The sequence below is a fragment of the Gracilinanus agilis genome, chromosome 3, assembly GCF_016433145.1.
Source record: "Gracilinanus agilis isolate LMUSP501 chromosome 3, AgileGrace, whole genome shotgun sequence".
Taxonomy (NCBI): domain Eukaryota; kingdom Metazoa; phylum Chordata; class Mammalia; order Didelphimorphia; family Didelphidae; genus Gracilinanus; species Gracilinanus agilis.
Window position 1 is genome coordinate 323,339,558 of NC_058132.1, and position 15,344 is coordinate 323,354,901.

General features: G+C 37.1%; 1 protein-coding gene across 1 annotated transcript in view; it reads left to right on the forward strand.

Annotated features, from left to right (window-relative positions):
• Window positions 1-3,155: 3,155 nt before the first annotated feature.
• FAM168B (family with sequence similarity 168 member B) overlaps window positions 3,156-15,344 on the forward strand; it is a 40,316-nt gene continuing 28,127 nt past the window's right edge. Inside the window, exons 1-2 of the mRNA XM_044666658.1 lie at window positions 3,156-3,298; window positions 12,364-12,444. Coding sequence (XP_044522593.1) covers window positions 12,375-12,444 — 70 coding nt within the window. The 5' untranslated portion in view covers window positions 3,156-3,298; window positions 12,364-12,374. The remainder of the gene's footprint in view (window positions 3,299-12,363; window positions 12,445-15,344) is intronic.

Sequence of the window (15,344 nt, forward strand, 5' to 3'; positions counted from 1 at the left end):
AAATTAAAACTATTAATAATCATATCAAAACATGTTCTAAATCCCTCCTGATTAGAGAAATGCAAATCAAAACGACTCTGAGGCACCACCTCACACCCAGCAGATTGGCCAATATGATAGTAAAGAAAAATAAATGTTGGAGGGAATATGGCAAAACTGGGACACTAATGCATTGCTGGTCTTGTGAATTGATCTAGCCATTCTGGAAGGCAATTTGGAATTATGCCTAAATGGCTTTAAAAGAATGCACGCCTTTTGATCCAGCAATACTACTACTGTGTTTGCACCCCAAAGAGAAAAACAAATAGGGATGGACCTGTTTGTACAAAAATATTTACACCTGTGCTTTTTGTGGTGGCAAAAAATTAGAAAATGAGGTGTCCTTCAATTGGGGAATGGCTGAACAAATTGTGGTATATGATGTTGATGGAATATTACTATGCTGTAAGGAATGATGAACTAAGATATTTCTATTCCATAAGAAATGGAAAGACCTGCATAAAGTGATATGGAGTGAAATGAGCAAAAGCAGAACATTGTACACAGTAACTGAAACATTGTGGGATAATCAAATGTAATAGACTTTGCTACTAAAAGCAATACAATGATCCAGGACAGTCCTGAGGGACTTATGAAAGATATTATCCTCATCTAGAGAAAGAACTGTGGGAGTAGAAATTCAGAAGAAAACATATGATTTGTGACTTGTTTATATGGGTATAGGATTTGGGGTTTTAGTTTTTAAAAGATTATTACAAAAATGAATAACATGGAATTAGGTTTTGAGTGATAATACATGTATAACTCAGTGAAATTCCTTGTCAGCTCTGGGAGGTGGGAGGGAAGAGGAGAGAGAGAGAACATGAATCATGTAACCATGGAAAAATATTTTTAAAAATAAAATTATATTTTTAAAAAATTGGACTTGCCCGATGTGGGAATTTGTTTGTATGACATATTTGTAATGGTTTTGTTTTTCTTGTGTTCTCACTGAACTGGGAAATGGGAGGGAGAAAATTTGGAAATGAAAATGATATAGAATTTTAAATAGCTCCTACCTTCCAGGAGCTTACTTTCTAATAGAGAAAATAGCATGTACAAATTACATATAGAGTCTGAGCAATATGCAGAATAAGATATTTTAGCATAGGAGACCAGAAAAAAAAAATCTTCTTACAGGAAGTAGTATTTGAGATGAGTCTTAAGGAAGCCAAGCATCCTAAGGAGGGGAGAAGAGGTGAATTCCAGGCATGGGGGGGCAGCCAGGCCAAAAGCACAGAGAAGGGAAATGATACATTATGTGCAAAGAACAATACTTCACTAGTAAGTAGCAGAGTTAATATCTGAAATGTGATCTGAGTTGGAAATAAAAGTGTGTAGAATCAAGTATTTAGCTGAAATTATGAATCTGGGTAAATGATGGTTGTAAGAAAGTTAGGAAAAGGGGAGTGGAAACAGAGAGGCATCATAAATTACAAATATCACAATGCCCTTTGACTCAATAATTCCATTTTTTGGAAATGTTATCAAAAACAAAAAAGTCATATGATCTAACTTTTTTTAACAATATTTTATGTAATTGTAAAGGACTAGAAGCAGTTTAAATGCACAGTAATAGGTAATTTAAAAATAAATTGTATTTTATTTAAGATGATGGAATATAATAATACAATTAAAGATAGGTATGAGGAATATAAAGAAATCTGGAACGACTTGTGAAATAATATAAAGTGGAAAAAGCAGACCCAAAAGAAAGAACCCACTATCTACTGTACAACCATGTAAGAAGAAAAGTCATTGAGGATAAAGGGACAAAGAATCCTGATTGGGGTTTAGAGGAATGGTTGAAAAACTTAAAATATTTTTATTTGAAATCAGTTGTTTTAGATGTAAAAGTTATGATGCAAAATTATTAGTTATATTGATGCTGGATGTAAAAAATTGGAATAAAACATTTAATAAAAAACAAATCTTAAGAAAATAAATGCATGCCTGACATTTACATAGGTTAAATGCGTTCAAAACCATTTTCTGATCATTCTAATTCAAGCCTCAGTGTCCTCTGAGGTAGGAACTGTCTGTATTATCACTCCCATTTTACAGATGAGAAAACTGAGGCTCAAAAAAGGTTAAATGATTTGCCAACCGTCAAGAATCTCGAAAGTGTTAGAGATCCAATTCCACCTGGATCAAAGCGGCCTGGCACAGGTTGCTTAAGAAATGTTTGTTGATTGATTTACCCGGGGAGGAAAGATTGATAGAGGGAAGAGGGGGTAGAGATACATTGGAAGTTATATACCCGGAAGGAGGAGGAAGGATTAATAGAATGGAAAAAGGGGAGTGGATAGAAGAAAAGAAGGGCAAAGGAGAGAAAAAAGAGAAGGGTTATAAACTAGTGGTGGCAGAGACAAGTGGGCATTGTGAAGAGAATTTGTTCTGCCCAGAGGGAGGGGAATAAAATCACAGCCCCGAAAAAGAGAAATGGAATAACTTTCGCCTACCCCCACCGAAAGCCCGACATTTTCCAAGTGCCAGTATTTGACAATGACCGTCGCGAGCGCAAACACACACAATAAAGCTAAATGACAACATGCAGCAGCAGTGCCTCATCCCCTTCCCAATGGGTTTCCTCTTCAAGCTCCTAGCACTGCGCAGGCACAGGGGGGAAGTTCAGTCAACCCCAGCGGACTAAACCACAGGCCCCACAGTGGGGAGGGGGAGCGGTCGGGGAGGTTGGGCTGCAGGCCCAGGAGGGAGGGAGCCCTCGGTCACGTGCCGCGGAGAGGGCGGTGTCTGGCGCGAGCCGGAGTCGCTCCGTTCTCTACCGCCCCTCCCCTTTTCTCCTCCCTCCCTGCCTCCGAACTCGGGCGGAAGTGAGGTTGGGACGGTGTCCGGTTGCTGCGCAGATTCGGGAGGGGAGCGATTGAACGAGGGGGAGAGGCAGACAGACAGAGGGACAGCTGGAAGGAGGGATCGCCGCGGCAGCCCGGGCAGCTCCACCAGCCTCCGGGAAGGCGCCGGCCGTGACGACGAGCACCGAGAGCCCAGCATCAGCACCTCGAGCCCGGAACCTCGGCGGCGGCGGCGGCGGCGGCCGCATCTCTTCTCTGGGGCCTCCCCGCCCCCAGCGTCCAGCCCCGTCCGAGAACCGAGGCCGAGCCCCCGCCGCCGCCGCCGCCGCCGCTGTACGAGCCCGCGCCCCAGCCGCCGAGGCTGCTGCTGGCGGACCAAGGCAGGGAGAGTCCCTGCAGCCGCCTTCCGAGCCAGCTAGCCCGCCCGCCCCCGTCGCCGCGGCTCGGTGAGTAAGGGAGCCCGGGGGAGGGGCCGGCAGACTGGGGATGCCGCTTGCGGGATAACGGGGTTGGCTGGGGATGCCGCCTGCGGCCTGGGCGCCGGGAGGGCCTGGGACACCTGGAGAGCGTCGGCGGCCTGGACCGCGCCGCGGCTCCTCCCCTGCGGCCTTTATCTCTTTGGGCAGGGCAAGCCACCTCTCCATCCGTGTCTGCGGAGGATGGTTGGGCAGTGTAGGAAAGGCCTCATCCCCATCGCTTTCGGAGGAGGAGGCGAGGCCTGGTGCCTGCAAAGTGCTGGGGGGTGGGGGGGCGATGTAAGGTGATTGGGGGAGGGGAAAGATGCTGACGGTCCCTCCGCTGCCGGGAGAGAGTAGTGATTTGGGGTAAGGTGTGCACAGGGAGTGGGCATCGGGGAAGGAGAAGCCTAATTTACCCTTTTTTTGCGGGGGAAGATGGATGAAGACTAGTCTTTCAGAGAGCAGGTGTTGACCGTAAGAGATCTAAAAACAGTGCATAACACATATATGTGCAGGGGTATTAATGAGTGGGATTCTGACGGGGAGGGGGGTGGGCGGCGGCGTTCTCTCCGGAATCTGGAGGGGGTGAGGTGGGGGAAGGGAGGAAGGAGTGATGTGGGTGCGATGGATTCGAATCGATCCCTTATCCAATTTTTCTCCCCCTTTCTCTGGCCCCAGTTGAGATTTGGATGATGCAATGCAGGTAGTATGATTTAAATTTTCTCTTTGTGTTGAACAAGTCTAGGGGAATTAGTTCCGGAAGGGAAAGGGCCCAGCTAGCTTGCCTCCCGCGCCCCCACAGCCCTTTGCAAAATAGTAGCGGACTTTGCCTTTTCGAATATTAATAGCAACTGAGACCCCATGGTAGAGATGCTGGGCTCCGAGCCATTGTATGTATAGGAGATGCGCCTGGATTCTTTCCTTGGGGCTGAGAGGAGGGGAGACCAGCATGGGGAACCAGGTGAACTTCCACTGCACTGTGCCGACCGGAAGTTTGGGACTTTGTGTTTCTTGCACCCCCCCCCCAATAGGATAGCTCTGGGAACTAGCAAAAGGGGAGACCCAGCCTCAAAGGCTGTGCCAGTGCCTTGGACCTAAAGAAGTCTTTTAGCTTACTTTTTCTATCCTATTGGAACTCTCCCCTTAGGGGACATTGCTGCATCTGAACGATTTGGGAAATATCTTGGGGCATATTGTTTCTGGTAGAAAAAAATTACATTGCAGAGGTCTTGCTTTGTTTATATGTCTAATGAGTATGTTATTGCCAAGAGAATAATGTGTTGAATGTATGTATCAGGTTCTGTTCTTTGACGTGTGTGGGGACGATCAGACTCTTAAAGAGATTTTGGTTGTGTAGGTTGTTAAAGGCAGACACGGTAGGAAGGAGTCAGGCAGGCAAACATATTTTAGAGGAGAAATTTTTCAACCAGATACTAATATTAATTTTAGTAGGGAAAAATAATAAACAATCCCTATTGCTTAGGAACAGTATGTATCTGGAAAATTTTATCTGTTTAGAGATAAGTTGGTAGTTAGTTGGGGTTGGTTAATTTTTTTCTGGAAGAAAAGGACAAGCACTGTGGGAAGTTGAAAAATAGATCAGTGAATGATTGCAAATATTATTTGCTCCAGAGATGCCCATGACAAGGATGTGTAAGTACAGGTCAGAAATTCAGTATGACAGTAAGAAGTTTTAAGGGTTTTTTAAAAATCATTTTTAGGTCAATACTAAACTGCATTTTTTTAATATTTTGGAAAATGAATAGTTGTGGGCAGTATTTTTCTTTATTTTTGAGTCCTTTTGAATATAACCTTTGTAATGAAATCTATAAAGTAAATTTCCCTGCCCAAAAAATAGATCTTAGCATAATGCATTTCTACCTCTAGCTTTGATAGAATAATGATTAAGGGAGATATTTGTTTCAGTTTAGAAGAAAAAATTTGGAGCACAGACTAGTTTAACTTGTGTATAATAACTTTAAGATGTTTCCTTAGGCTAATAACCTACACTCTTTAAAGCAAACCTACAGATGCTTAAGGTCAGGCATGAATGGATTTTTATGAGTTGCCTTCACTTACTACTTAAAGAAAAACTCACATGAAAATTATGGGAGACTGATATGAGCACACAATTCTTTAAAAATCGTAATCTCTTAAGCGTTTCTTATTTTCTGAAACAGCCCTCATCACTTTTAAAATACACCATTTTCCAAGCCAGATTACTTCAATTCACCCAAGATTTAAGTTTAAGCTCAGTACTATTCTATTCAGTAATAATAAACAGATTGCTTATAGCAAGTAAAGTAATAGTGGAAGAATATAATTTTTCCTGTTTTCTAACACCTATGAGAAATATTTAGTATATATTTAATAAGTATCAGATAAATAGAACATTAAAGATTGCCTAGTTCAATAAGGAGCCCTTAAAGTTTTAGGAGATCTTTTAAAAAAATTTTTTTTGTTAACTGGATTTCAGTATAGTTCCCTTTGTCATCTAAGGTATTTTATTTTATGCTTTTTTTTTTTTAACCCTTTCTATTTTAGAATCAATACTGTGTATTGGTTCAAAGGCCTTCTGCCTTTGTGGTAAGGGCTAGGCAGTCCCCAGGGTCATACAGGTAGGCAATGTCTGAGATAAAATTTGAACCCAGGACCTCCAGTCTCTTGGCCTGATTCTCAATCCACTCTCAGGCCACCAAGCTGTCTTTAACTTTGTCCTTTTAAAAATCATTATTCTAAGAAGAGTTCCCTAGGTTTCACTTAACTACCAAAGGGATATGTTTCACTTAACTACCAAAGGGATACCAGACACCAAAGAGGATAAGAATCCCTGCCTTATTAGGTTATCAATTTGAATCCTATTTTATATATGAAAAAATGTATAGCTGCCAAGCAGGTAACATTTTTCTTCAAGGAATTGTCTTGAGCTCTTTATATTTTTACCTAGAGTAACTACTTTGGAGCTTATGTATGTGGAAATTCAAATAAGTGAAAAATTTCCATTCTTTCTTAGAAGGTAGTTTTCCCAGAGAGGAATTTGTGGTTGGTTTTTAATCAGGTCTTTGATTTCCTTTGCATTGGGAACTCTCAGGAAATTCCTTCTACAATCTAGTTTTGTGAGCTTCTGCAAGTTACAGTGTTAGTTTCTGAGGGCACAGAAAGGTTAAATGACTAGTATAGGGTCATATGTTGTGTATTGGGGTGGGACTCAATCCCAGGTTGTCTTGACTAACTCCAGGCCTTTCATTACAGTATGCTGCCTTACAAAGTCGTATGTGATTCGTTGGCTGTGTTCCTATTTTTAGACACTGTTGAACTGAATTTCAGTGGGGACTAAGATATAAGTGATTTAGACAGAATGAGGATGTCAGAGGCAGAACTTTGACTCAGGTCTTCCTGGCTCTCATTTCAACTCTGTCCATTATACCATGTTGCCTTAACATATACATGTGACTTATTGACTATGTGTTCATATGTTGGAATGGCTGAACCAATATACCCAAAATTATTAGTTTCCCTCCTTCATAAGCCATAAATAACTATATTAGGGTATTTGCCATTTTTGTTCTATTAATTATTATATTAGTTTTATTCCACTTTAATTTTTTGGTCTAAATCAAAACTTCAGAAAGTTTTACCTGTATTTCCATCCATGTAACAATAGATGTGAGATAGCTTAAGATGCACTTTTATTACAGTAGCTCAGTATGGTGGTACTATTTAGTTGAAAACTCATCATCCTTCACACTTACGAAAGAAAACTTTTGCTGATGTGATCAATTCCCATTATAGTAAACATATTAACAACAGGAAAACCCCTGATTCAGGAGTCATGTGTCCTGGATTCAAATATTGCTTCTGAAACTTATTCTATGGGTAATCAAGTCACTGAAATTCTGAATCTTAGTTTTTATCATCTGTAAAATAAGTATATTGAGCTAGATGGCTTTCAAGGTTCCATGTAGTTCTTTATCTATAATCTGCATCTACGAGATATTTTAGTTTCAGTTCTTCCATTAACAAATTGTGTGATCTTGAGTAAATTACTTAACTTTCTATTTTTTGACATAGTTTCCTCATCTATAAAATAAGATGAATTTGATATGTAAGGCAGTCTAATTCTCTAATATTGTTACATTCTGATTTCCCATGTTAGTGCTTCATCCTCAACCTTTAACTTTTGATTAACTATACCAGCTTAACATGCTAAGTAATAATCCTTGTGAATGAGTGTAGAGTTTTTGGAGGGAATCTTACGCATTTGTGTCTTTATATACCTGGGAAGAACATAATAGCTTAGTCAGACCTCCCAAAGAATGCCAAATTATTAGGCATTCTCAACTGTATAATTAAAATGAGATTGATTTTAGCTCTTAATATAAATAATAATTTTGTTTCTGATAGACCATTACTTCCACTTGGGGTATCTTAAATCTCAAAGCAAAAATTTCAGATTTGAGAAGTACCACCGATTTGAATCTTTTTTGGACATTATGGTTTTCACATAGAACCATCCTGTTTAGGTGATCACAGATTCTAAAAGTTAACAAAAATTTATGTTGTGGTATGTGATTATGCAAATAATTCAAAATATAGATTTAATAGCTAGCCTTTTTATCTGATTAAGATTGATGGGAGAATTATGTTTAAAATAATTTAGTTGGGTGGATTGTATTTTCAATTAAAGGAATTTTTAACCATTGTCTCTTTAAATAGAATATATATAGAAAAGCAATATAATATAAAGAGAATAGCAATTCATATGCATTTTATATGTGTGTGTATGTAGTAAATTTTTAAAAAGTGAATGCAGAATTTATCAGATATAAACCCCATGCCCGAATACAATTGTGACTGTTAAAGACAGTTGTTTGTGAACAAAAAATTTTGCCTTTGAAAAGTTGTCATAGTTAGGAAGACTGGGTTCACATCTTGCTTCTGACATACTAGCTGTACATGTACTTAACTATGGATGACCTAGCAAGTATTTAAACTTAAATTTCAGATGATTCTCAAATACAGCTGAGTTGTCGAGATGAACTGATAGTTTCTTTATCAGGAATTCCTCACATGGGGTAAATTACCACTCTGGATTAAAAAAAAAAATCAAAATGCTAGAAACTCTTAACAGTGAGTTCAGAACTACAGAAAAGGAGTCAGAAAGGTGGACTACTGTAAAGCCATAAAAAGAATGAGGGTTAGTACTTGAGCTGTTGAGATTAAGGATTTTATTTGCCATCTCAACTCAAGTACTTAGTTCCTAAATCATATAGTGCAAAGGTGTGATAACTCCCAACACTTCAAGTATAGACCCAACCAGTTAAAATGTAATTGGGAAACATTTAACAAAACAAATAAAAATAATAATAAAACATAGACTACATTTTAAAACTAAGTCAATATGTGATCCATAGGAATCCTTCCATACTGAGTAGTGGTCTGTTTCCATTTTCATTTAACTCCACTTTTATAGGTATTGGAAATACTTTGTTCATTTCAATGCCTAGTCCTGTGTAAGAACCCTAATTTGCAATCTTATATAACTAAGGCCTGTATTGAATTTTGAATAGTGAATTCCAAAAAAATCAGTGCTAGTCCCTTAACTTAGCTTTATATCACTTCCATTTGATGACTGGAACCTAATGTCCACAAAGAAAGGAAAATGGGTATGGAGAAAGTAGGGCAGCTCTATGATGAATGGATAGAGGGCTGTGTCTCGAGTTAGGAATTCATCTTCTTAGAGTTCAAATCTAGCCTCAGACACTAGCTATGTGACCTTGGGCAAATCACTTAAGCTTGTTTGCCTCAGTTTCCTCATCTATAAAAGGAGCTCAAGAAGGAAATGGCAAATTACTCCATTGTCTATGCCAAGAAAACCCCAGATGGAGCCATGAAAGGTCAGAAATGATTGAAATGTCTGAATGACAACAAAAATGGAGAAAATATTCACCTAATTCTGTTAATACACACACTTGTGTGTGCACATTTGGACATATACATAGAATCATATCACATAGGACTTAGTTTTGAGTCTAAGTTTCTTTGGTACTTGCTAGATTTAGAAATTTATAATACCTTAATTGTCATGGGTTAACTGTACATTTTGGGCAAGCATTTAGATTCAGCTCAGCTGTTGGAATCATTAAGGTATACTTTCTCATGTGATGTGCAGAAGTGTGTTAGGTTTGGCTTTTTTGTCTATTTTCAGATCTCAGCAACATAGAGTAAGTTTGAAAACTTTGGAGGTGGGGCGGAAAGCCTTATAGTTATTTTATTCATCGCTGCTCCATAATGAGGCAGAAAATTGGTACTTCTTGTTCTAATACTTAGTATATCAGGTTTGTCAGCAGGGTCAAACCTCTCCAGATGTTCAATATATTCACTTTTTAGAGAGGAAAAAGCATTCTTTGCTAACTCATGATACTACTAGCTCCTTCCTATTGTTTTCCTCATATTACAAATAAATGAGTAATGAGTATTTGTGATCCAGTCTCTAGAGTTTACTCCTAAACATATTTCCATGAAAATGCTAATGGTATTAGAAAGTAGCTGTGGGAAAGATCTGAAAATTAAATAAGATATATTTTAAAGAGATTTACTTTTGTACAAAGGGAAGGGCTGAAGAGGTTAGGAGACTGCCTAATGGAAAGTCTTATTGGTTTTCTGCCTTGTTTCTTTCAAGTCCTGGGCATGTAATACTAATTTGCTTGGTTGGGGGCAATTATACAGCTCTATTACTCATTATATTTTACTTAGACATTCATTTGAGCCATATTTAACATGTCTGAGTACAGTAAAACCCTTTTAAGACTTTTCTACTTTAAAAATTACCAAATATGATGTGTTCTAATTTTCAGGTTTTGTGTTTGAGTCTGTTAGATGATACGTATGTAGACTTTACTAAAACGGTTTCCAAAAAAATAGGGAGAAAAAATATATATGATGAGGGAATGCATCTTCTTCTTGAGTAAAGATGCATTTATCCCTTTTCTATTAAATAAAACTAGAAATTAGAAATAAAACTAAAATTAGAAATTTTAAAGGGATGAGTCTAAAAATAAAATTGACAACTTTATAATTATACATTTCTCGCCTTAGTTACCTCTGGTAAGTTTTTATTAGCCAAATCCTTGATGATATAGAATCAGAATTTTAGAGCTAGAACACATTTTTTAAAAACCCCATCTCTTAACCCCACTTCATATTCAGGGTGTCTAAAGCCAAGCTCAGCATTTTTCCTTCAAAACCATTTTGCCTTCTGATTTATATCACAACAATGCTATTTTATTAAATGCGTATGCTCAAAAGTGAGAAGTCAATTGATTCATCTTTCACCCCTGAAGTTGGAATAGTAACTAAATCCTGCTGATATTTTTCATATGAAAGTTTCTTATTTCTTCCCCTCTTCATTGTCAGCCTTCTAGTCCAAGATACTCCTTGTATATATAGCTTCCTTGACTTTTAGGCCATCTCTCCATTTATCTGACAATTGAGTGGTGAAAAGAATCTTTCTAACGTTATTCTTCTCAAAACCCTTGCTTGATCTCTGGTTTCTACACTATATAAATTCTTTTCCCCAGCTCTTAAAGGCTTTTCTGTAACTAGAATCACCTTACTTGATCCAGTTTTATTTAATAGAAAAGGGATAAATGCATCTTTACTCAAGAAGAAGATGCATTCCCTCATCTTCCCATCTTACCTCCCCCCTACTCCATCTGGAGGCTAGGCAGAAACCACAAGAAATAATTAGAAAATATCACTTTCAGGCAATTGGATGTCATAGTGGATAGAGTGGGAGGCCTCTAATCAGGAAGACTCATCTTCCTGAGTTCAAGTCTGGCTTCACACACTTATCTGTGTGACTCTGGGAAAGTCATTCCATCCTATTTGCCTCATCTCCTCATCTATAAAATGAGCAGGAAATGGTAAATCACTTAAGTATCTTTGCCAAAAAAATCCCAAACAGTCACAAAGCTGTTTTTTTGTTGTATTTCAGTTACTATTGATCATTGCAGTGATAGGGTTCTGCAATCTTTATCCACCCCCCATTATTTTATTATGGTAATTATATAACACAATAGGTCATTATCCCCCCCTTGTCATTTAAGAGTTCTTAAAAATCAGGTCCATCAAGCCTTAGAACTATAAGAAGAAATTCAGTTTCATGATATTTGAGATGCTAGCAGGATATATGGCTGAAAATAAGTAACATCTATTGGAAAATATGGGACTGTCATTTGGGGGATATTTGGAGGTTACAGAGAACTTAAGTTTAATCATTATGAACAGTTGTAATTTTGTATAATAGATATGACTGCTGATTAATAGATAAACCCAGTTCATAGACTATTATATAATGTACTTGAGATGTACTGTGGTCTTGGAAAGTACCTTTACATTCAGGAGAGACTTGGGTTCCAGTTATGCATTTTAATAGCTATGTGACCACAGATAAATCATTGAACTCCTCTAAAATTCACTTTCATCTATAAAATGGACATAATACCTGTAATAGCTAACCTCATTATGCTGTTGGGAGGGTTAAATGAGTTACTGTATGTGAAGTGCTTTGCAAACCTTAAAGTGCTACATAATTGTTAACTATAATCACTAACTTTGAAGATTAACTTCAGATAGAATAACTATGCCCTCCACTGAACATCCCTGAAGCAAAATACTGAATGGGTTAGACCATGGTTCTTACTAATTGTCTATGGAGTTATTGGTAGTATGTTACTTTCAAGTTCTTGCTGCCATTATTATTGAATCATCTTAATTAAGTACCATTTTGACAGACAATTTATTCTTTATAGCCCAAGAAACTTTCAGTGTCTCCTAAACCAAAGCTATAGTTTATTTCCTAAATTAGTCATTTAAGGCAAACAAAACAACTGGCTATTTTCTTTGTTACTGTAAGACTTTCATAATACAATTCATATTCATATTATGAATAAACCAGTGTACCTAGAGAAAGCTTGATATTTCAAAATATTCTCATAGAAGAATCTAAGAAACTAGATGTTTACCTAAACTTTATTTTCTTTTCTCTTCAGTTCTTGAAATCATGAATCCTGTTTATAGCCCTGGATCTTCAGGGGTTCCCTATGCAAATGCCAAAGGAATTGGTTATCCAGGTAAGTCAGTACAAACTAGTATTTGTTATTGAATTTTGAAAATATGATTCTTTGATGTTATTAGCAGTTGAATAGATTAGCAACATAAAGCCTGCATATTTTCAAACATTGGTCTTTTTACTTTAATATATAAGGCAGAGAAAAGGATATACATTCATCTGATTTGAAAATTTTTCAACATTGAAATATTAGAAATGTTATGAGGTTTAAATAGAGCAAATAACTTTAATGGTTAGATACTAATTTTTTTTTTCAAGGAATTTCCCTCACCCCCAACCCCTGTCGTGTTTCATCTTAGAAAGTGTTTTTTGAGAGTTTTAAAATTGTTTCTCATCTATTACTTGAGCCTCTTTTAGATCTTTTCTCTACTTTTTTATGCTATTCTTTATACTTTGCAATCTGGCCCATTTTCCACATTTGGTGGCTTTCCCATTTTTCTTTAAGTTCTTTGTAGCTTTGTTTAACCAGTTTACTCTCTTTTTATTCCTTCTGCCTTTTGAAAGCCCTGAAGTTTGTTTCTATGCCTATAAAACTGATTATGTGAAAAATACCCAACTTTTAAAATTTATCTTGCTGCTTAGACTTTCTTTTCCATTGGGTTCTTTTTATTAGTGCTCTGCTTATTAAAATCTTAATTTTTATAAAGTTGATTTATCTGTTTCATTGATTACTCAACTTATTTGGAAATATGACTGACCATCACTGGTATCCTGTTATTTTACTGGTGTTTATTTGTCTTGAGATTTTCAGAATTTTCTTTCTAATTAGTAAGAACCAAATTAAGCACATTTGCCATGAATTATCTTGTACTTTGGGATATAGAATATTGCCCATGACACAGTCCAGAAATTTTCTTGATTATCTTTGGCCTGATCAATTTTTTTTTCAGCACACACAACTGAATTCATACCCAAATCCTCTTTGGAAAGTAATTATCATTTGTTTATTTTAGATATCTATGATAGATACTTTCATCTTGTTTCCATTCTACCTCATTTACTCTTCCTAATAAATTCCCCCTATTTCTTGAGCCTTAAGGTATTTACATATGTTTCTAACTTTTTTCTATATTCCCCCATTCTTTGCCTTAACTCCTCCTCCCCATTGTTATTTATGTGTCCACTGGACAGTAGATAAAGTGGCGTTATACAATAGCCATGAAACCCTTCTTGTGGAATGTGAATCTGGACCCTCAGAGAAAGGGCTATCATAAGATCATAGATTATAAGGAAAATTCATAGGCACCGAGGAGAAAGAATTGTATCATGGTACTTCATGATGCCTTTTGAAGGGTATGAAGGTGATAGTTTATAGGTCCAACATAAAACATTTTACAAGTGAACTGTCTTCCTGGAAAGTATATCTAAGATATAATGGAGAGCTGCTAAAACTTATCATATTTTTGGTTGATGAATTCTGATGATCAATTTGTGGAAGAAAGTAATTGTAGAGCTTTGGAGTATTTCTCTAGTAATTTGGAATTTATAAGTGGGAAATCAAAAAATATTCAAACTCAGGTGGGCGATTTTACCTCTAATTTGGTGATCACTGTGGGAAATAATTAGAAAATTTAGGAAGTAAATAGCTAACTACATAGGTGTTAACAACATAAGTTGAATTTCTGGATCAAAACCTGTAAAACATCTTGCACCTCAGAAACTATATTGTTGTGGTGTGGTACCTAATAGTTCTTAAGTAAAAATAATGGGGAAATGGCTCAGGAATAAAACTTATATTTTCAAATAGGTGTATATCAGTGCACAAAATATGGTTAATAAGCAAATGAAACTTGAATTTAATCCAAAAAGGTAAATAAAAACTCAACAATTATTAAGACTTGGTGGTATGGGCCTCCTGACTTAGATTCTGGCCATAGAAGAAAGAGTATACCTTGTCTAAAAGAAACATGTAACAGCATAATATCATCAAGAACAAGTTATGCCAAATTAACCTTGTTTTCTTTTTGACGTGGTTACTAAATTTGTAGGTCTGAGGAAAAAATATGACTTACCTAGATTTTTAATAAAAACATTTCATTATATCTCATGCTATTCTTAGAGAAAAGATGGGTAGATATAGATGATAGTAAAGGATCAAAGATCTACAGGTTGAGGGGACCTTAGAGGTCATTTTATTTATCTCTCTTCTGTTGTAGACAAGAAACCTGAAGTATGTCCAGAGAGGTGTAGGGACTTACTGAAAGCCACACACTTAAAAAGTAGCAGAGCTGGTATTTGAAACCAGATCCCCTAGCTCCATATATATGTAAGACTTTATACTATATACTATATCTCAATTAGATAAATTTAAAACTGACTGCAAAAAGTAGTCATTAATGGTTCATTGCCATGTGGAGGCAATTAGAATGTCCCAAAGATACGTACTTGGGTTTTTCCTTTGTAACATTTTTATCATTGATTTGGAAATAGTCATAGCTAATATGCTTATCACATTTGCAAATGACACAAAACTAGAAGATAATAGCTAATACACTGTATGACAGTATTCAAAAAGATCTTGGCAGGCATTGGGCAAAATTCAATAAAATTAATTCAATAGTTATAAATACACACTTAGTTTTTTTTTTTTTAAACCCTTAACTTCTGTGTAGTGGCTCCTTGGTGGAAGAGTGGTAAGGGTGGGCAATGGGGGTCAAGTGACTTGCCCAGGGTCACACAGCTGGGAAATGTCTGAGGCCGGATTTGAACCTAGGACCTCCCGTCTCTAGGCCTGATTCTCAATCCACTGAGCTACCCAGCTGCCCCCACACTTAGATTTTTAAAAAATTAGTTTCACAAGTACGAGGTAGAGTTGATTTCATGAGATAATAGTTTGTCTAAAGAGTATCCTGGAGTTTGAATAAGACTACTAGCTTAATACAAATCAGTATCATAATACTG